The sequence below is a fragment of the Magnolia sinica genome, chromosome 5 (assembly GCF_029962835.1).
Source record: "Magnolia sinica isolate HGM2019 chromosome 5, MsV1, whole genome shotgun sequence".
Taxonomy (NCBI): domain Eukaryota; kingdom Viridiplantae; phylum Streptophyta; class Magnoliopsida; order Magnoliales; family Magnoliaceae; genus Magnolia; species Magnolia sinica.
This window is the reverse complement of record NC_080577.1, coordinates 22,177,829-22,201,188: the sequence shown is the minus strand read 5'-3', so window position 1 is coordinate 22,201,188 and position 23,360 is coordinate 22,177,829. Positions and strand designations below refer to the sequence as shown.

At 39.0% G+C, this 23,360-nt stretch overlaps 1 protein-coding gene across 2 annotated transcripts in view; it reads right to left on the bottom strand.

Moving 5' to 3' along the window:
• Positions 1-23,360, bottom strand: part of LOC131245730 (CLIP-associated protein-like) — an 88,898-nt gene that overhangs the window by 45,744 nt on the left and 19,794 nt on the right. The window contains exons 6-11 of one of the 2 annotated variants that reach the window (XM_058245386.1): positions 14,132-14,299; positions 12,598-12,695; positions 10,384-10,458; positions 10,233-10,301; positions 10,059-10,144; positions 9,200-9,317 (exon numbers count right to left, since the gene is read on the bottom strand). In XM_058245386.1, the coding sequence (XP_058101369.1) occupies positions 9,200-9,317; positions 10,059-10,144; positions 10,233-10,301; positions 10,384-10,458; positions 12,598-12,695; positions 14,132-14,299 (614 nt within the window). The remainder of the gene's footprint in view (positions 1-9,199; positions 9,318-10,058; positions 10,145-10,232; positions 10,302-10,383; positions 10,459-12,597; positions 12,696-14,131; positions 14,300-23,360) is intronic. The other variant, XM_058245387.1, reaches the window with a different exon arrangement.

Sequence of the window (23,360 nt, the reverse complement as noted above, 5' to 3'; positions counted from 1 at the left end):
AATTTCGAAGTATTTATGAATATTTGATAAAATGATCATCACATACAATCTAATTTCAAAATTTGAGTGTAGTTGGTGCAATTTGGTAAAAATTCGAAATTTCTCCAATTTCTCCCAAACTTGCAATGTTGCACTCCAAACATGAAATCAAGCATATATGACTGATCTACTGATTTGTTAAGCCCTTGTCAATTTTTGAAAAATAAAAATCATTTTTAAATTAAAATTTAATAAAATATTAATTTTCTTTTTAAATTTTTTGTTCAAACAGCTGTCAATTGAGACTAAATTCGAAGTATTTAGGAGTTTTTAATGAAATTATCGTCACATATACTCTAGATGTTATCCATTCAATTTGAAAATAGTTGCATTAGTTCAATCAAATAGTGCATAGCTTAGGACCCTATACAAATGAAACTTATTATGTGTACTTCTTTCTTAAGATGTTGTGATTTAAAAGTGTATTAAGGTCATTTTAACAATCATTGAAGTTTCATTGAAAAACTCAACCAACTTCCCAATGTTTCCCCATGTTTCCCAAAAAGCGTGATAAATTACCCAATACAGACAATATATCCCGTGCGATAACCGATACATATCTGTATCCTAAGGGTGCGATACTCGACGCGATACCAATATTTCAAACACTGCTACTAATTCATCTAATGAGCAGGAGACAACTAGTTATTATTATTATTTTACTAAAATACATTAAAAAGATTAACTAATTTTTATTGAAAATAGAAAAATGTAACAAATAATCGGAAACGTTAATTGATTTTAAAGTTGTAGAGAAAAATAACTTGTAACGTGAGCTACATAGCGTGTAGAGTAGTCAATGTAGCGTGTAGAGCGGTGTTTTCAGTAGCGTTGTAGCATAGCGTGCAGCGTACACTACGTAGCGTAGCGAAAATGTTACATAGCGTATGCAAGTAGCGTAACTCCTTGGTAGTGTAAGCTACAGGGCATGTACTGTAAGCTACAAGGCATGCAGTGTACGCTATATGTTGCGTAGCATAGTTTGTAACGTAGATAGTGTAAGCTACCTAAAATCTCATTTTTTAAGTGTTTTTTCTATGTTAGTTTAACACCTATTTTAAAATGGTGATGACCTATACCTATGACACGTGGCACTACATTAAACTAATCCAAACCATCCAAATTGTGGGGCATATCGTGGATAGAGCACTTAGATCAATCCGAACCATCCAAATTGTCGTCTATATTATGAATTTGTGATGTTTCAATAAATAAATAAGAGGTCACACTTAGAGATGTCTAAAGGCAAAAGGAGAGAGAGATTTTGCATGGAATTAAGTGGTTGATGATCCAGATTCGTAGTTAAGAACTCATAGAAATTATGCATTTTGTAAATTTTATAACATTTTCTATTATTTTAATTAAAAAATATTAAGGATTGTGTAGCTTATGCTACATGCTATAGGGGGCCAAACGCTATGCTATACGCTATTTAAAACACTGGTGTAGAGTGGGCTACATGTGACCTAAGCTATTTTCATGAGCTACAAGGCGTCAAGGCTAAGCTTTGTGTGTGTGTGTGTGTGTGACATTCAAGGAATGCCAAATCGGTTACGTATCGGCCGAACGGCCGATCGTGTACCACGTATCGTGCCGCACGAGTTGTCCGATCCTGCGCACCGTAACGGCCGACACGGCGTAACGGTCACCCATAAGACGAGTAACGGTTGAAAAATAGCCATTTTTTTTTGCATTTTAAGGTCCGTTTTTGATTTTTTGAAACTTCTTGCTTCCAAACTCCTTCTCACTCCTTCTACTTGCTAATTTCGACCAACCTTGGCTGGATATTTGAGGAAAAACACATTATATTGGCGGATTTTGTTGAATCAAAGCTTGGTAGGCCATTTTTCATAAATTTGTCAAAAATAGGTATTTATACTTTTTTAATATGTTTTGCTGTTTTAATTATCTCATATGATGTGTTAATCATAGTAGAACATGTTAATATGCATTTTACAGATTTGGGGTGCCATTTAATATTTTTTAATATTTTTTTCTATTTACGCATGAATTTTGCCCCTTTTTTTTTAAATTCAAAAATCAATTTTTAATGATTTTTTTGCTGTTTTAATCACTCCATATGATGTGTTAATCATAGTAGAACATGTTAATGTGCATTTTACAGATTTGGGGACCCATTTTATATTTTTAAATATTTTTCTATTTACGCATGAATTTTGCCCCTTTTTTTAAAAATTCAAAAAATCAATTTTTAATGATTGTTTTGCTATTTTAATCACTCCATATGATGTGTTAATCATAGTAGAACATGTTAATGTGCATTTTACAGATTTGGGGTCCCATTTTATATTTTTTAAATATTTTTTTCTATTTACGCATGAATTTTGACCCTTTTTTTAAAAATTAAAAAAATCAATTTTTAATTATTTTTTTGATGTTTTAATAACTCCATATGATGTGTTAATCATAGTAGAACATGTTATTGTGCATTTTACAGATTTGGGGTCCCATTTTATATTTTTAAAATATTTTTTTCTATTTACGCATGAATTTTGCCCCTTTTTTTAAAATTCGAAAAATCAATTTTTAATGATTGTTTTGCTGTTTTAATCACTTCATATGATGTGTTAATCATAGTAGAACATGTTAATGTGCATTTTACAGATTTGGGGTCCCATTTTATATTTTTTAAATATTTTTTTCTATTTACGCATGAATTTTGCCCCTTTTTTTTTAAAATTCAAAAAATCAATTTTTAATGGTTGTATTACTGTTTTAATCATGCCATATGATGTGTTAATCATAGTAGAATATGTTAATGTGCATTTTACAGATTTGGGGTGCCATTTTATAATTTTTTAATATTTTTTTCTATTTACGCATTAATTATGGCCCTTCTTTTTTATATTTAAAAAATAATTTTTTAATGATTGTTTTACTGTTTTAATCATGCCATGTGATATGTTAATCATAGTAGAACATGTTAATGTGTATTTTACAGATTTGGGGTGTCATTTTATAATTTTTTTCTATTTTCGAATTAGTGACTTTATGTTTTTATTTGCTTATATTGGACAAGTTTTGCCTTGGAGCTTCTTAGGGTTTAGTTAGAATATAAAATCATCTTTATTAACATAGGTCATACACTCATACTCAAATCTAATTATCTAGTGTCTACCTAAGCCTAAAGAAATGTCTGGATCTGGCCAACAACAAGTGATGATATTGGATGACAACATTGTGAGAGGGTTGGTGGTACTAGGCACTAAATGAAGTGCAAGTATTGTGATAGACTAGTGACTGGTGGAATTACCCGTCTCAAACAACATTTGGCACATCGAAAGGGTCAAGTTGCGCCATGTAGTAGAGTACCGAAAGAGATAATGCTTTTAATGCAAGCTAGTCTGGATGAGTCGAAGGGTAAACGTGCTGCTGTACAAAAGAAGAAAGATGATATTTTGGATGCAGCTCGACAGGAAGTGTTTGGTCCTGAATATATGGGCATTCGTGATGAAGATATTATTGATTCTGACGAAGATTCAGATCGAGAACTTACTATAGCTAGGAGAGAGAGCTTGCGTCTAGCTCGTGAAGAGGAAGAACGTCGCCGCATGTTTGGCACGCATGGGTCAGTGCGTGATACAGGGGGGGGGAGTGGGAGTGGGAGTGCAACTGGAAGTGCAACTGCTTCTGCAGGTGGGGGGGGGGGGGGGGGGGGGGGGGGGGGTTTGGTGGGTTACGACGTATGTTTGGGAGCCGACGACAGACATCTTCACATGATGCCCCTATACGTTTGGATGAAGAAGTAAATGAGCCTAGGAGACCCTCTATTGATCCAATCCTATTTAGGAAAGAATCAACTAAACAAAAGAAGATAAAACAAATGTGGAGTAGAACTTCCGTTGAGAAATTAGGTAGAGCAACAGCAAAGTTATTTATACATGCCAACATACCTCCTAACGCAGCCAATTCTCCATATTGGCAGGTGGTAATTGATGCAGCAGCAGAAGCAGGTGAAGGAATAAAAGCTCCCACGGCTAAAGAGATTAGGGGGAAATGGACAGATGCAGAGAATGCGGATGTGAAAGCATACGTGGCTACCTTTAAACCTGTATGGCAAGCCAGAGGATGTACAATCATGTGTGATGGTTGGACTGGCTCAACCAGACGTAGCATGATCAACTTCATGGTATACTGCCACTTAGAAACTATATACCACAAGTCAATTGATGCCTCAGAGGCAACAAAAAATTCTACTTATATTAATGGACTAATGGATAAAGTTGTGGATGAGATTGGAGAGGAGAATATAGTGCAGATTGTGACAGATAATGAAGCAACATATAAGCTTGCAGGACATATGTTGATGGATAAGAGAAAACATCTTTTTTGGTCACCATGTGCTGCCCATTGTATTGATCTTATATTGGAAGATATTAGGAAGAAGAAGAATGTTAAGGAAATGGTCGAAAGGGCAAGGGAAGTGACGACGTTTATTTACAACCATAATCAAGTAGTTGCAATAATGAGAAAGTTCACGAAAGGACGAAAGTTGTTGAGGCCTGCGGCGACTAGATTCGCAACAAACTTTATAGCATTAGAGAGTTTATTCCAGCATAGGGAAGAGTTGAGTGAGATGTTCGCTTCCCGAGAATGGCTCAACACAAAACATGGGAAGAAGACATCAGGGACACCGGTCGAAGTTGCGAACACCATACGGGACAACAAATATTGGAAGAAAGTCAAGGCGATCCTAAAGGTGATGGAGCCACTAATGAGGGTACTCCGTCTTGTTGAATCCGATGAAGCACCTACCATGGGCTTCATATATGATGCCATGGATAAGGCAAAGTTTGCAATTCAACGTGATTGTAGAAGTTGGGAGACTTATTGGAAGATGATCGACAAGAGATGGACAAAACAACTCCATCACGATCTTCATGCAGCAGGTTACTACCTAAATCCTAGGTATAGATATGCCCAATCATTTATTGCGGATGATGAAGTTCGTGTCGGGCTAAAAAATGTGATAAAGAGATTAGAGCCTGACTTAGATCTGCAAAGAAAAGCATTAAATGAATTAGATACATTTGGAAATCGCCTTGGTAGCTTTGGAGATGCTCTTGCACAGCATGCAGTATCTAGATTACAACCGGCCGAATGGTGGATTAATTTCGGAGAGAGTACGAAGGCTATCCAAAAAATTGCAGTAAAAGTTTTGAGTCAGACAACATCTTCCTCTAGCTACGAAAGAAATTGGAGTTGTTTTGCGCTCATTCATTCAAAGAATAGAAATAGATTGCAGACTAGAAAATTAGATAGACTTGTCTTCATGCACTACAATATAAAACTAAGAATGTGACGACATCATAGGAGCATTACAGCTGCTAATGACGGAGACTACTGTCGAATAAACTTGGACAATATTTATGATGAGGATGACCCACTTCTACCTTGGTTGGAAACAAGGGAAAAACAAATTGAAGAGGATAGTGAAGAATTGAAAATTGATGACCCAGAAATACGCAGAGCGCAACAAGAGAGTCGTGCAGATGTGTTGGACCCAGTAAGAGGGGCAGCGTTTATGCCACGTACGGATACGGCTCAAGATCAACAAAAGAGTACGAGCAGTGGTAGCGTGACCGTGTCGGATGATGACGATGACCCCCCTGCCCCTGGTGCTGGCACTTCTGGTGTTGCTCAGCGCCCTATACAGCCGTCTACAGATCACGATGTCGATGAACATCGACGAGGTGGTACACGAGGTCGGACTTATGAGTGTACCGAGTCACGATACAGCCAGCAGGAGGTGGGTACATCTAGTGGTGCACCGGGTCCGGGAGGTTCGGAACATCAGCAGGCTCATGGTCTTGGTTATTATGATGGATATTCTTATGGTGAATTGAATTATGATGGTTATACTGAGCCTGTTCCATCACATTCATGTTGGAGTAGCCCTCCCGATCAATATCCATATGATTATAGATATCCAGATCCAAATCCAAGTTACTCATCACAGCAGACGCACTCTCAATCTCAAGATTCTCAACGGCTGAGTATGGGCACCGATGGCTATTCGGACGAGCACCGGTGGATATCCTTATTCCGGTCGAGTCGTTGCCTAGTCAGATCATCATCCTCTAGTTTCGTTGATCTAGTATTTCCTTCCGGCAGGATATTATGGATATGTAGCACCTACACCTATTGGACAGACTCGGCCTGATGGTGACGATGACGATAATGTGGAGGTCGAGCAACCACAAAAAGCGATTTTCATTTTGGTGGTGACTTGTGATTGTGACTTGTGAGTATATATTTGTGTTAAGGTAAGTATTTGTTGCAGCAGACAGCTCACAACAGTATTATTGCAAATCGCGAGTACACACTTGACACTGCCGAACTTGTATTTAAAATAGCTCCCCCGACAACCAATCAAGTAATCCTTAATCAAGTTGCAGGGAGTATATCAGACACTACTAATTTTTTATTTTTTATTTTTTAATATTCTTGACTTGAGGATGACAGGTCATAGACAGGAATTACACTATCACAGTCACGTGCATGGTGCACCACACTGCACAGGACCACAGGTATGTTCGAGAAATTCCTCAAAAATAATTGCAAACACTTGATGTAAGAATTAAGATATTTTCATTTTACATTCATTCTAATATATCTATCATTGATAGTAGATAGTTAGAAAATTAAATATATGAATTTTGTAGTCAAATTCAGGTTATCTGGTTCATAAATTCATCAGACAGTCCGATACAACTTCTCACCAAAGAGTGGACCGTTACACCACCATAAACATGTTCCAATTTATAAATGAATGCATATTTGGAATGCTTAGAATATTCTGGATTTAATCCATATTTTTTCATATTTTTTTGGCAAAAAAAAAAATTTGCGCCGTTACGGGCCGTTACGCCCCCGTATCACCGTTACGCCCCCGTATCCGTATCGGTTTTGGAGGACACCGTTACGCCAACCGATACCGATACGGGATACCTTGGTGACATTATATATATATATATATATATATATATATATATATATATATATATATATATATATATATATATATATAATGGGTGAGTGGTGGCTTTATGTGGCATTTACAGACTAGTCAAGACCAAAGTATCCCAAACAGTTATGTGACAGCCATAACAGCCATTACATAAAGGCAACAGTGGTAACTATTGTGCATTACAGGGCCAAAACAGATTTTTTTCGAAGAGAGAGAGAGAGAGAGAGAGAGAGAGACCGTAATGGCTGTATATATATATATATATATATATATAATGGGTGAGTGGTGGCTTTATGTGGCATTTACAGACTAGTCAAGACCAAAGTATCCCAAACAGTTATGTGACAGCCATAACAGCCATTACATAAAGGCAACAGTGGTAACTATTGTGCATTACAGGGCCAAAACAGATTTTTTTCGAAGAGAGAGAGAGAGAGAGAGAGAGAGAGACCGTAATGGCTGTTACAGCTCGTATCATAACGGCGGTGGCTGTTAAGGCCACCGTTACCGTTTTGGTATACCTAGGTCAGACCACTCTAAGGCTATCTAAACATGCAATGCTAGAAACTCTAGATTGTGCTGCTAGAGAGGCAATTAGGTGACTTTAGGCACTGCATGGCTCCTATTCAATGTTCAGAGCTTAAACTCTACTCGGACCTTGCCCAAATGGCCATGTGAGTGAGCTCAAACGAGATAAACAAATATGTCAACAAAACAACTGAGTCAATTGATATGCTTAAAAAAGATTTTCAAATAGTAAAGAAAAAATATGAAGAAAAAAAATGTTGGCAAAATTTAAACATATATAGAACAAAGCAGCTACTGGACAAAAACTTGAAATAAAAATAGATAAAAGAAGCAAAAGCTAGATGATAGGAAATGACGAAGAAGAAGAAGAAGAAGAAGAAGAAAATATGGAGGGAAGTAAATAATAATAGTGCTTAAAGCGTTCTTGTTGTTTTGCAGGAAAGAAAATCTTAAACAGCACAAATCCCCTGCATGCAACCCAAGTTTGGCTGGGAAAATGGACCAGAAACTGAAGGTTAGAACTCTATGGTTTTCTTCAGAAAACTAACCTGGTTGATCATCAAGTCACCATGTTTCTGAAAACCCGGCCAAGTCCATGATCAAAGACTTGAAATTTAGAGAAACCTAACTTGGCGATTTTATGAAAGCTGATCTCAAATCAACTCAGCAGACTATTGAAGAGTGCTGATCTACGTCTGTCTAAATGCAAAAAACCTCCGAAGTGTATAGAACAAAGCACCAATCAGTAAAGCAAGCCAAGTATCTGCAGATGCATTGGTATCACATGACATAACAAAATCTTCGTGCAGATGTACCTTCAAAGCTATAACACAGATCTTGGAGCGAACTAGAGTACACAACTCGAGTACTCAAATATAATTGGATGAGGATAGGGATCCCTATACCCAAGACTTGTAACACCAGATCTACCCAGATTTTGGTATCTGACCTACTAATCTTATGGAATTTAAAATGAATTGCACCAGCTGGGATGAAACCCAGCTTGTAAATATTGTTAGCTGGTTAAAATCAAAGGCCTCCTTTCAGATTGAGTGGGACATGTATAGGCAGCTTCGGTTGTCCGCTCTTTTGCTGTTTTTGTTGTTTTTTCTTTGGGTTGCATTCTTTTCTTGTGTTTTGAGAGCGTTTTAATAAATTGTTGTTATCTCTATAAAAATAAAAAATAAAAAAACAGAGAGAGTATTCATATGGGGGCATAGCCTAGGTGAAGAAAATGGGCAACCCTTCCCTATTCAATTTGTAGACTCAGCTGGTTAAAAACAGCTTGCCCGCTTGGCTGACATGTTCTCTATATAGAGAGCATTGTCACCAATAGACATCACCTGCGACTTGCAACTTGTATCGATTCAGCATGACTTTAGCAACAATTATTTTCATCAGCCGACTGATATGGCAAGTTGAACAGGTCCAATCATTACCAAGTCAGAACCAATAACAAGCATTAAAACCTGAAATTGTGCTACTCCCATTACCAGGAGCAGTTTAGAGAGAGAAATGACTTTTGGTTTATTAGTGAGAAATGACAAAAATATATCTGCAAAATTGCAACCCCTAGGATTCAGGCATGCACATTCTTTCTTCTGGCAAATCCTGAGCAAGAAACACACAGCGAGGTTATACCTCGCTCATTGCATCTGCAACACAACATTTTATCAGATCTTCATAAAGATCGGCTGATCGCTGAATTTCAGGTGCATCAGCCCAGTACTCTAGGATCAGAAGTGCATATTCACAACACCTGCAGTAGCATGAAAATTAAAATTAAAAAAGAGGAAGGCTCTAAGAACTGTGCTGATTAGAAGGAATGAGTTGGTTCAAGTATAAGGCTCTCAAAGTATAGGGGAAAGTCTCAAAAGGTCATTAAGGGAGGTAGTAAGAAAAGACCTAATGACCTATGGTTTAACTAAGGGTATGGCCCTTGATAGAGTGCAATGGTGGAACAGGATTCGTGTAGTCAACCCCAATTAGTTGGGATAGGGCTTTGATGATGATGATGAGGAGGAGGAGGAAAGATTAACAGTAACTGAGCTAGTAATAGAGTCCCCTTTGCCTAGGTCACAACTTAGCATCATCAGCATGTGTCGCCCCATGAGGACCCATATGCTGAGATGGTCAAAGGGTTGAACTATCCATCTTACCAATACCATCATACATAAGCCATGGCCCCATGATCACAACTCAATGATGATCTTCACTTTTGATTTATGAAGTTGAATATGGGCCATTGAAAATCTTTTTTTTTTTATATTCTAAATTCATCCGCGTAGAGTGATGATTTCATTTATCCATTCAGCGTAAGCTTTGGCCCATATAGCACAGAATCCAGAACACAGGCAGTTCCGATCATTAGACCATCTCAACATGTGGGCCCTAATGGGAGGGTAACACATGCTGGGATCCAGAGTTGTGACAGAGGCAAAACAAAATCTTAGTGATAAGCTAGATAAATGCGATATTCGCATGAGTGGCATCGACATACCTAGCACGTAGCACTGCATTTCGGTCATTCTTTGCACAATCAGCTATTCGGGGAAGAATTCGGGAAACTTTGCAGTTCCGTAACATCTGAAATTCCCACAAGATATTGCAGATAGAAGCTTACAAGTTACAACAAAGACGGCTATAGAGGGAAGAAGTATTATCTGATTCATACCGTCTTTATGCAGTTGTCAGAAGACTCTGCAATTACAAGCACTGTTATCACAACCAGCTTGAAAAGCACCTGAAAGTCAAAGAGATGCAAATCCAAAGAACTATTAGGAAACTAGCAACCACAGTAATCAGAAAGAAACAGGTAATTTTACCGGAATGAACATCTCAGCGCATGCTTCAAAATCTCCCAAAAGTTCCTTTGATAGTAAACTTAGCAGATGGCAAGCCTAGAAAAAAAAAAAACAGTGAGCAACAGTTATAGTGATTCTATCATCAAGAGAAATGTCGACATCTGATAGCTAAGTGAACAAGAGTGCAAGTCTAACAAAAGCGCTGACAGATGAAATTTAACAAATTACACATGAAGAAGAAGAAAAGCATCATCAAAAAGATATATGAGAAGACAACATGTATAGCAACTCTTTGTCACCAAGCAAATTGGTTTCAATGTATTGCTTGTAAGCCAGATAAGACATAATCCTTGAGATGGGCTTGACTGTAGGTTTGGATAAGGGAGAGTTCGTGGGGTGTTCTCAGTCCACACCCTTTATGCTGTTTTGATTGGAGGTGGAGAGGTTACTGCCACTAGAAGAAAATTTTTAAGGATATTCAGGTGCCACCAAGTGCGCTTGCATTTGGTTGGACAGCTACCCTAAATAAAATCCAACCTTCTCAGTGGTGGCTTCTGTTTTGAGTACAGATGAGTATCATTTTGTGTTGTAGAAGAGACCACATATCGTTTATTTCTCAGCCCACCGGATTGATTTAGCATTCTTTCATTGACCTGCTTTAGCTGGCCTTTTCAGTTAAAACTTAAATTACAAAAGTTGTAGACGCCATCTGCAGCAATCTGATGGGAATACTGAAAGTAAGGAACAACAATACTTCTAGAAACGGAGTGAAAATATTGGCATTGGCGTGGTGAGCGAGCAGATGAAGGACCTCTAATCGTAAGAAGATGTACTTTATGATTAAGGATATCAGTTCTGGGAAGTAGATGTAATGTTAATAAAGTTATTGAGAGATCATTCTTAGTAATTGTCTTTCAAAAGAAAATGATCCATTATAAGAGGGCAAGTTCCCTGTTTGTAAAGAACAGGGAAGATCCCTGTTCTGCCGAGTTTGTACATGTGCCACACGCACGTACGCGTGCGCGCACACACACACACACAAAAATCCCAAATTTGGAAAATCCTAGTCACTGAATCTTCAGTCTTTCCTCCACTGAATGTGGATTGCTGGCACATTTCTTCTTATCCATGTATTTGCATGCCAACACTGGTGTTCAGAGTATAGGATATGTATGTAGAGTTGTACATACTATATATAGCTATTTGGATTGATACATGTATATCTGTAAAGATCTATGCAGATCTCTACAGATCTCCCACCTCTTCTATATATATTTGTCATTCTCATCGATGGAAAATACACAACAATATACCGTTCAAAAAAAAATACACAACAATATTCTCCAAAACGTAGTGTCTTTCAAGTAACAAATGGAAAGGTTAGAGCTGACCAAATTGAGGAGATCTTTTGGGTGTGGTCCATACATTATGGGGGCCATCAGACCAATGGATTGGATAAACCATGTACCCACATGTATAAACTCAGTGCACAACAGGGGAGCGCCCAGTTTGTTACAAACAGGGAACTCAGCATCCTTTTATAATAGTGATTATCTAAATAATAATAAATAAATAAAAACTGAGAGATGGAAGCATGATTGGTCTTTCAAGCTCAATTTCAATGTTTTTATTTTTCATAATCCTGGCTTGGCAGGAGTTGAGGTTTTGTACATCCATTCAACAGTCTAAAGCAGGACTGAATCCAAAATGCTAGCCTATTTACAAGGAGCCAAATTATCACCACTTCTTTTTCTGCCCCTATCATTGGGAAGACAAGTCTCAATGTCATTAGAAAGGTTAGTAATGATGATCATTTGCCATAGTATCTTGTGGTCCATTAGAAAGGATTTTGTAAGGAGGATTTTCTAGACCAGCCAAATTGATCAGGATCCAGAGGGTGTTGTTGTTTCACTTTCCACTTCTCTATCATATTTTGCCTTTTCAATCGATCCAAAAAAGTGAAAAAGAAAATAAGATCCCCCAACATTTAACAGAAGGTTCCAGCAAATGTAAAAAACAACAGTTTGTCAGAAGAAAAAAGAAATAGTGGTTTTGGACAGAGCTAAAAACGAAAATTGCAACCCTAATTCACAGTTTGAATTAGAACATCGAACTCACCTCAAAGAAGCTTGAAAGATTGTTGATCTAGTTTTGGTTAAAAAAGAATGGAAGAAGAAGAGGAACAAGAAGAAAGAAAGATGAAAACCAGCACATGTACAAAAGTTATTATCAAACCTGTTTTACTATGCTAGACCGTCGATCAGAAAGCTGAGTGCTCAAGGGGGGAACAAGTTGCTTCAGGAGTGTGGGAAAAGATGGATAATTAGTAGCACCTGATAGAAAATAAATAAATTTTGGACATAAATATCACATAAAAGTAATAAATTCTTCTGATCAGAATAAAGAAGCAATATCTTCAAGGAATTTAATTTCCTCGCGTAAATATCAGAACAAGAAATCATTGCGGTAACATGCCAATTGCCATTAACAATTTCAAAAGAATTGAGCATTTGATATATGGCCAGTTCATTCGATATATACAGCTAAAGATCCACATACACCGAAGAGGCATGATTCTCCCAAATGTTTGTCCAGCAGTGCCAAGTCGATCAACCACCTTTTCCTGCACTGTTCGTTTGCCAATAAAATTTGGTCGGCTGTCCTGCTAAATCTTCATCTGATTTGGGTGATGCCCAACTTGATTTCTGGTCTGCTGTTTACCTGGTTCGGAAGAAGAACTGGTGGTGATTATTCTACCATTTGGCACCTAGCAGTGATGGCCTCTCTTTGGTCTCTTCAGTGAGAGAGAAACTCCCGCTGCTTTCAGAATGTCTCCTCCTCCACTCGGGTGTTTTCCTTCCTTCTCAGGGATCTCAAGGATTGGGCTGGGAGTTCTTCCCTCAGTGATTCCTCCATAATTTCCTCTCCTGAGATAGCCTTTCTTCCTTATCTGGGTTCAGTTGTGGGTTTGGGTTTCAGTTTCTTTCAGCTTTATGTTTGAGTTGTATAGCCTCTTTGTTTTTTTTGTTTTTTTTGTTTTTTGTGGCTGTTTTTGTGTGTGTGCGGGTAGTTCTTTTTCTTTTGTTTTGTTTGGGTTGCCTCAATCTTTAAAATAAAAAATAAAAAATAAAAATAAAAATAAAAAAATCCACATACAGTGCAGTGTAGTATGTGAGTGTTTAACAAAATGAATCATGTAATGCATTAGTGGGGTAAAATGTATGTCCCCTATAAAGTTCAGAAGCCTGCGATTCAAGAAACAATGATGCTGCTATCTATACAACTAGAAATATGCATGTAGACTGTAAGGTATTACATTTCTTCAGCCTATACTCGCCAAAGCTATATGCATGGGCCAATCAACAGCAGCAAGAGAGGATATGCAACGATGGTTGAAGTATCTAAGTTGGTTTGATTGCTCAAGTTAATTATCCAAGCCAATTTGATAGTTTAAGTGACCGAGTTAGTGTATCCACGAGAATCATTGAACCAGCCAAAGGACAAGAGCTCCGGTTAATTTGGGTATTCTGATGCATGCAGGCCAAGTCATACAAGTATTAGCTAATTCATACATGTCTTACCTAATTCAGACAACTTAGATTTAATCAGAAATGAGTGCATCACTTTCATTTCTCATTTCTTGTCTCTTCTGGTAATTTACGTGGGAAATGTACCTCCTCTGTTTTGACCATTTGAAATTAAAATTGAGTGGAAAGAGCGTATAGATAGTGTTGGTAATAACAAATAATAGCAATGATTTGATACAAACCACCAAAAACAAGGCCTTCAACTCTCTGCATAGCAGTTATCCTTATTGACCAATCCTTTTCTGGGACAAGAGTAGCTGCAACCTTCTCAATTTCCCTGATCAATTCCTTCTCAGAGTACACTTTAACAGGGTCAACGGGTTTTTCTGTAACATCACTTTCTCCTATATCTCACAAAAACACACAAAGGTGAGGGTCAATATCTGCATGTAATGGAGATAAAAAGATAAAATATTGAACCACTAGTAGTTCTAGATAAAAGGCAAATAAGGAATCACATGCACATTATTAACAGACAATTAAAAGAAAAGCACGCATGAGTTAATTTTCTTGTTTTTTTTAAAAGCAAGAAATTAACTTTCTCAATATATACTTTTTTAGCAGTAATTTTCTCAATATATACTTTTTAGCAGTAATTTTTCTCAATATATACAATTTCAAAGTATTAATAGAACTAAAGCAGGACCGATGAATGAACCAACTATCATGTGAGATCAAGTAACAAAATTAAGATAATTAACAAAAAAACACAAACCTTACCATAATCATCACAAATACCATGAAAACCAAAAGAACATCATGCATAATCCTAGCCTAAGTTACCAACATTGTCACACAAGATCATTAAATAAAAAGAAATTAGGATCTAATGGATGTAGGGACATCCAATTAGCATAAGATATAATCTATCTCAAAGTAGAAGACCTAATAGACCCTAGGGTGAAATTAGGGTTAAAAGGGATTGAGAAATATGGGAAAAAATTGGGTGAATTGGTTAAGGGGGTTTTGGGAAAAGATAAAAGGGTTTTGAGTTAACGGTGATGGAAGACCAAAAAGGGCAAGGATTCACACGTGTGGCCGTACGAGCACACGTGTGGCGTGAGATGGATTGGTTTAGGTTGGTTAGGGTTTGGATGGTATATAGGTATGGGAAAGATAGGTTTAGGAGAGGATGAAGACTTAGGATGGAAGAATTGAAGAACTTAAAGAAAATACCTTGATGGATAGAAGAGAGATGAATATGTGGGAACAGATGGAGACAACGCACCTCCGTTGATGAAGATTAGTCTCGCAGCAATCTCCCTTCCAAATCACATGGAAGTCTCTTCAAATCTCATGAAGATGGAAGAAGAAGAAGAAAAGAGCAAAAGTCTCTTTCTTTCTTTTTTCACAAAACCTAATAAGGGAGAGAGTCACACGCCCACCCTCTTTTTATAGCTTCAAGTTTCACAAATTACAAAAAAAACAGTCTTCTGAAATTTTAATAAAAATGGCCATATTCTAAAGAGAATCTACTAAATCACTCATAAAGGTGTCCAAAAATAAAATAATTAAAACGATCCATGCGATCCAATGGCCCGATCGTCACGTCCCTCCAATGCAACGGTCTGAATCACTCCATAAAGCAGCCCATGTGCATCTTCCCAGTGTGCGGTCTTCCATATGCTCACACATGCACATGGGGTCTTCAGCACAATCACGAGTACTCGCCTAGCCACAGAGAAATCGATGCAACCCGCCTCCTCCTCTGATACGTACGTAAGGTTGTACGTGACATGATGTCCTCATCAAAAACTCAAGTGATAAATATCATGTGGACAAAAGAATTCAAAAGTTGAAAAAACAATATAGGCACTTATGGAAGTAATGATACAAGCATCAATTCCATCATGCATTTTTTTTTCTACAATGAGACCAATTGAATTATTAGCAAAAACAAGTTCCTTCTGGAAGTCGATGTGAAGAAAGGTCAAACTGAAACCTTAGTAGCACAATCCTTCCCATTCAGTGCAGCCCCTACTTTGAATTGTGATCCTGCTCCTAATTCCTAGGTGTTTATAATTTCTAACATTTCAAAACTGACGCTTCCCCACACCTAAATCTGTTGTGGCCTGACTTTGTTGTTAGTGCAACTATAATTGAAACAACACAATCTCAAAATACAAATATTTGAGAAGGTTGTATCAAGCAACAATATTGACGCAAATTACAGTTTCAGCTATTTCACTATTAAGCATTGGTTGACAACCTATCACACATCATAATTTATAATTTCACATGCTTCCTCCCCTAGACAGGGAACTTGATTTGTTAAGAAACCCTGACCATAGACAACCACCACAACAATGTCAGCCAACCCAGACTCAAGAGCAATGCTTATCAGAATGAGACTCCAATCAGCCACCTCCATCTCCCACAAATCGGTTTGAGTCTACATCTAAGCTAGCCTCACACAAAAATAGTACTGACGAACTCATCAATCATAGTAGCATGGCCTGACATTTCTATGGAATTTATTGCGCTACGAGGGTTTGTAGAGCTCACAAGCTAATTTGCAAATTCAGGAAAGATTAATGCACCTCTCACGGCACTACCACACAAGGATGTGTTCAAATGAAGTTCTAAGGCCAAAGAAGCATTTCTCTACTCAAGGGTGATGTCTTAAATGTTTGTCCTCACATTGTCAGCACTCTCCACCCAAAGAAAGTGACATCCTCGACACATGTCCTCACATTGCCGACTTCAACAATTATGTTGACAAATCTTATTCTTTGAAAAATGGGTCAGAGGGCATTTTGATGTAGGAAGGCAAACCACTCACTTTCACTAGCATGACGATGCTTTCAAGCCCAAATCAAAATCTATGTAATAAGGAATTGATGAGCCATGCTCTCACAAAATGGCAGCCATACCTCCTTAGTCAACATTTCCAAATTAAAACTGACCCCGGAAGCTTGAAATTCATATTTGAGCCATCGATTTCTTCAATGGAGCAACAATGATGAGTCTCTAAGTTGCTCAAGTACAACAATAAGACCATCTACAACAAATGGACAGAAAACATAGCGGCCTATGCATCACAGATTGCAGTGATGTCCATACTAGTGTATGGCAGCCTCAATGACACCTGCCAAGAATGAAACCAAGTTACGAGCCTTAATCTGCCGGTTATGAGAAGAGCCAAAAACTGTTCTGCATTATTCATGGGACAACGTGGATCTCAGATACATGGGGCAGAATGTATTTTCAGCAAAGAATCTTGCTTATTACCCAGGATCAATGGCACTCTAGAAAGCCATCCTTCTGCATTGGCGGCGGCGAACATAATCTCCCCTGTGATTTTTTTCATCTACATAAGCCAAATCTCATGGCCATGTCGAACACTCTAGCATAAATGTGAGGAGGATGTATACAAATCTTGTGGAACAAGATTTGATTTTGCAAGAGATTCACTACAAAAGGAACATTGCACAACAGGATCAGAACCGATAGGAAAGGAGTTTAACAAAGTAAATCGCAACAGGTCAACGAGTTCTCAATAACCTCCACATCTCTCACTGTTGGTCAAACGAGGTTCTTATGAATGCATAAGCATGTAACTAGACCATTCCGTTGGCACAATATTTTTTCTGAGAGGTAACATCAACTTTATTAGAAAGCCGCAAAAGCAGGTAAGATAAAAAAATAAAAAAAAATTAAAAATCAAGAAAGAAGGCCACCCGAGGCGTGCTTTACATAGGCCACCCAACCTGACACTAAATATTTGACTTTGCAAATAACATCTTCAACACCCACACACTCATTCCTAAAACACCGCCCATTTATTGCTCCTCATAAGCCCCAAAAAAAGCCATTATGGTCAATCTCCAAATTGCCTTTCCGGATTTACCAACTCCACCGCCGTGTGAAGCCCAAAGTAGCTCCCCCACAGATTTTGGCATCACCCAATCAACATGCAACGAACTAAAGATATGGCCCCAAACCTTTTGGGCGAAAGAGCAATGGATGAATAGGTGATCAATCGATTCCTCATTTGCCACATACATCAAACAAACATTAGGAAGTACCAAGGATCTCTTCTAAAGATCATCAACAGTAAGAACTCACCTCCTCCCGACAAATCAAACAAAAACCACCACGCGGGGTGGGGCTCCATAGAACCATTGGTGAAACGGGTGCGGCAAACGAAGAGAGGAAGGGGACTCTGAAATCATCTCGGAAGACTTGACCAAGAACATTCCAGACCAAAGCCTCAGCTAAAAAAATAGAGTCATCTTCGGTGGCCACAAGCTTAACATTCTTTAAAAGATCAAGAAGCTTAGCTACCTCCACGATCTTGTCCTCCAAGAGATCCCTTCGGCAATCAGGAGTCCAAACGACCGATCCCTCTACAATAGAGACACAATCTGCCACACAAATGAAGCGATCAAAAGTAAGGCAAGCAATCCTTGAAAAGAGAGTTTGGTCGCCACACCATGGGTCAAACCATAAGCATATACGAGACATTGTCGAAGCTTTGTAAAGCGAAGAATTCCTCACAAACCAGCCTCCCTCTTGCGTGCCATACTTGGAAGCTCTCTCTCAGCTTGCAAACCTCATCCCACCTAGGCTTCTCCAACTTATCCAACACTTATTTGAACCATTTGAATAGAGACATAAAACAAACCAACATATTAGAGAATGCCACCTTTATGAGAGTTAGGCGACCTCCCAAAGACAAATAATGGCACTTCCACAAAGCCAACTTCCTCTCTATTCTTTCAATCACCCTATCCCAAAGGTGCTTAGCTAGCTTCCCTATACGTAAAGGCAACCCTAAATATGTAGAAGGGAAGGAGCCAGGTTTACACCCGAAGATGCTAGCAAACAAGTCCAGGTCGCCACCAAGCACATGCGCTCCTAGCATTTCAAACTTGGCCACACTTATATTCAACTCCAAAACAAACCAAGATTTTCCAAAGATTGTCAACATAATCTTCTTTCGCATCACAAAAACAAAGAGTACCATCCGCGTCTTGGAGATGTGTGAGTTGTCTCCCATTAAGAGGCCTTCAAACCCACTGAAAAACCCATTCTCAACACCCTTTTCACGCATGGCGCTAAGGGCCTCCCCAATAACCACAAATAGATATGGTGAAAGGGGGTCTCCCTGTCTAAGGCCCATGGATGCTTAGAAGAAGCCTTTTGGCAACCCATTAACCAATACTAAGAAAGAAGTTGAGTGCACAAAAGCGCTAATCCACCCCCTCAACTTTCGGCCGCAACCCAACAACTCAAGCATATAGTCTAAGAACTCCCAATCAACGTGGTCATACGCTTTTCAATGTCCAACTTGCACACCAAGCCGGGAATCTTGTCTCTGTGCTTGGAATTAATGCACTCGTGAGCCACTAAAGCACTATCCAAAATCTATCTTCCCGCTAAGAAAGCACCGACTTTTCGAGATCACCCTTGAGAGGACCGCCCTAAATCTTGTCACAAAAATCTGTGCTAGAATCTTGTAGGGACTCCCTATAAGGCTAATCGGTCTGAAATCTTTCAATTGGTTGGCACCTTCCACTTTTGGAATGAGGACAATAAAGGAAGCTCCCAACTCACTAGAGAGGCAGCTTCGATCCCAAAATTCCACAAGAAAGTCCATAATATCCTTCTTCATAATGTGCCAGTATTTTTGGAGAGAGAGAGAGAGAGAGAGAGAAATCCATTTAGGACTGGAGCCTTATCCCCACACATGGAGCTAAGGGTAGTTTTCACCTTTTCTTCCGAGATTGGCTTTTCGAGCTTGGAAGCTTCCTCGGGAGTTAACTTATTAAACTCTTACGTAATCCAACTTAGCCTAACCCATTGACCGCTAGATAGAGGCTTCTTATAAAACGAAACTATGGCGTCACAAATCTTGTTTTTGTCTGAAAAGGGAACCCCATCGATAATGAGAGGAGATCTTGTTAACACGACCCCGAGCACTAGCAATGTAGTGAAAGAATCGCGTGTTCTTATACCCTTCTTTACGCCACACCGCCCTCGATCTCTAACATCATTTAATTTCTTACTCCTTAGCCTAAGAAGAGTATCTAAGTGAAAGATCGGCCCTTTTTTGTCTATGATATAAAGATAAGCCACCAGCGTCTTCTATCAAATCAAGCTCATGAATTTGCTCTGCTATCCTATCAAACTCTTCTTCCCTTCTGCCGAGAATCTCCTTCTTCCAAACTCTGATCTTTTCTTTCAACATTTTTAACTTTTTTTTAAACTTGAATCCCGCATAGCCTTCCACAAAAAGAGAAGCCCACCATTCCGCCACTAGGTGATCAAACACTTCGACTTCCAGCCATGCCGACTCAAATCCGAAGGGCTTAGGACCCCAGTTTTCTTCAACAACCTTGAGAACTACGGGACAATGATCTAAAGCTACTCTAAGGAGGCCCCGTTGGCATGATATGAAGAAGGACATCAAGTAATTTGTAGAAGAGTGTGATATTTGCCCAAGAAATAAGGCAAGACTATGCCAAGACCCAAGCTTCGATATGCTACAACCACTACTAGTTCCTACTCAAGGATGGTTTGATAATTTTGTAGATTTTATAGAAAGGGTTGCTGCTTTCATGGGATAAGAGTGAAATAGCAGATAGGCTTGCCAAATACACTCATTATCCCATCCTCATATTGCAACCATTGGGATTTTATTTTTATTTTTTTTTGCTTGCAACCATTGTTGCTTATTTGTTTGTTGATAATGTCTTCAAGTTGGTGGGATGCCATGCGTGACTGTTAGCTATTGTGATGCCACACTATTTAGATCTCCTAGCCTAAAAATCAGGCTATTGCACTCATCTAGTGTGCCAGTCTAGAAAAACAAAAAGATGGCTAGAAAAAAATTAGTTTTGACTATCTTTTTGTTTGGCACATTATGCCCTCAGGAATTAAACAGCCTAGTTTTTGAGGTAGAAGATCTAAATCTAATTATTGAGTCCCCCCAGATAGAAAGCTCAGTCGTGCATTCATGTTCCATATAAGAATATGCCCCTGGTTGTGGAAAAGTAGGGGTCCACATGCATTAGATTACAAAACCTCTCATAATTTTATTTACTTATTTATCTATACTACATAGAAAGAGTGTTGTGCTCTCTAGTGTGAAATTCCCCGAGTCCTGTGAGTGAGCATCCTCTCACTCAAAGCCATTGTCAGCCTTCATTGGCATACATGAGAGATATCTGAGACATACATCAAATGGGTCACACTTTGAGGTGTCTTTAGGCAAGAGATGGCATATAGAAACTATGGTAGATGCCACATTTCATCTGGAAGTTCTATGCCATGCATCACCTTCCCAATGTACCCTGTTGTTCCCTTTAGCGTAGCCCACTGAAGTAGTAGGTTTGGCTTGGTCCTCAAACGTAGGTTTAAAATATGGGAGCCAAACTAATAGGGAGTTAGATGGCACCCACACATCACATCCCACACAGCTCAAACGTATTCCTACAAGTGTACTCTCTATCAAGCCATTTTAAGCTTTCTCGGCACATGTGATGCAACCAGGGTACAACGTAATCTTACGGCACATCCCTCCAGTTCTATCTTTTGTAGATTGGAAAGAGGTCATGCGTTGGAACACCAAATGTGAAGGCCCAGAGATTCGGTGGACCCCTCCCCCAGCCAATTCTTTCCAAGCCAATTTTTCTATGGCCGCTCCTTTGGGAACCCAGGGTACACCAGAATGAGAGGGTGCATGTGTGATCATCATGGCACTCCCCTCTTAGAATTCTCTGGGCCCGTTGGTGTTTAAGATTCAAATTATGTGGAAGCAGCCAAACTCTTACAAATAGTGAAGTTGTTGGCCAAAAAGAATTTCATCCTGGCAATTGCAGAGGGTGACTCCAAAAATGCGATCTGCTACTATAGGAAAATGCCCATGGAATGTGTCTGACATGCTTAAGGAGGTTTGGGACCTAAGTCGAGATATCAAAGTCACTTTCTCCCTCCAGCAGAGATGCAAATGACTCGGCTAATGCTCTTGTTAAGCAAGGAGACACAGACGAGTTAATGGCGCTTGATTGGGACATGTGATGCAGGACATGAAATTAAATATGATATGCAAGATCTTATGCTTTAGATTATACTAATTCAGAAACAATCACATAAAATTCCACATCCCACACAAAAGTTCAAACATTCAAGCAAGGGGAATCTGTGCGGGTCCAGGCCTATATAGGCTACGGCTGGATCAGTAAAATTATGGACCAAACAATACTCAAAGGGAAGTAAAAATCATCCACACATGCACAACAATCAGTCCATAATCCAAGGGATTCACCAATTCCAATTCAGAAAACCCTAAGGTAAGAAAAGGGGCAAATAAATTAAAAGTAATGCAATCTAGGGTTAGGGTTAGGGAGAATAGGTATGAGAGGAGTAAAATAGGCAGAAATCTGAACCTGGAGACAGTCCCCGCGCACGGACAGTGAGTCAAGCCTGTCGCACATGCATAGAGGTCTGGCCACACATGTGAGGGGGCGTCGAACGCGGAAAGCGCCTCCTTGGCTCTGGTCGGCCAGGGGAGAGCTTCAAAACTCCTAAGTTTCGTATCGATCAGATGTGCGGTCTGTGCGTGGTGCTCTGCCAAAGTTTCAACCCTCCTGCAAGGCCAGAATCTGGAATTCTACTATAAAGAGGAAAACTGTAGCAATAAAGGACAGATTTGAAACGCGGATGATGGTAGGAGATGAAAAATATAAATAGTAGAGGATGGGGGTGAATCGGGATCGATGTGGCTTCGCACCACGGTATTTAGCCCTTCGATGAAAGGAAGGCTTCGCACCCAATTGGATTTCCACAACTAGAGGACTCAAAGTAGAAAAACACAGAATTTTTATTAAGCTTCAATAAAAAAAACCTACAAGGAGTTGCTTATTTATAAGAAAAACCTAGACCCCAAAAGTTGCACCATGTGCACATACTATTACTTAAAGACGAAGTAATCAAAAATAACAACTAATCAATGCAATCTAAACCGTTCATGATGTTCCTAATAACGGTAATAAGCAAAATTCAAAGTCCTAGGTCACCTAGGGTAGTGGGTCCCGATCATGAGATCCAATGATGGGATCCACATGATGATCGGGTCCACCCCAAGAAACCAAAACACAGTCCTTTAACTATGAGGCCCTCCATGGATGTCGTCATCGATCTAGATCGAAGGTGGGGCCCTCCTTGCGTACGTGCGTAAGGTGGGCGTGCGTGTGCGCGAGATGTCCCCATCAACATGGTTAGGCGCCAATAGGGTGCATTGTATCCCGTATCTAAAGTGTTTGGTATCTGAACCCAAGTGCTCTTGCCAATTCGTGCTACTGTATTGTTAAGCAGAATCTGCTCCTTGTAATCTTCTTACTTTTTCTAAATAAAGCTAGATTATCCTTCGGAAAAATATAAAGCTCATGACAAATGCTCAAAAGT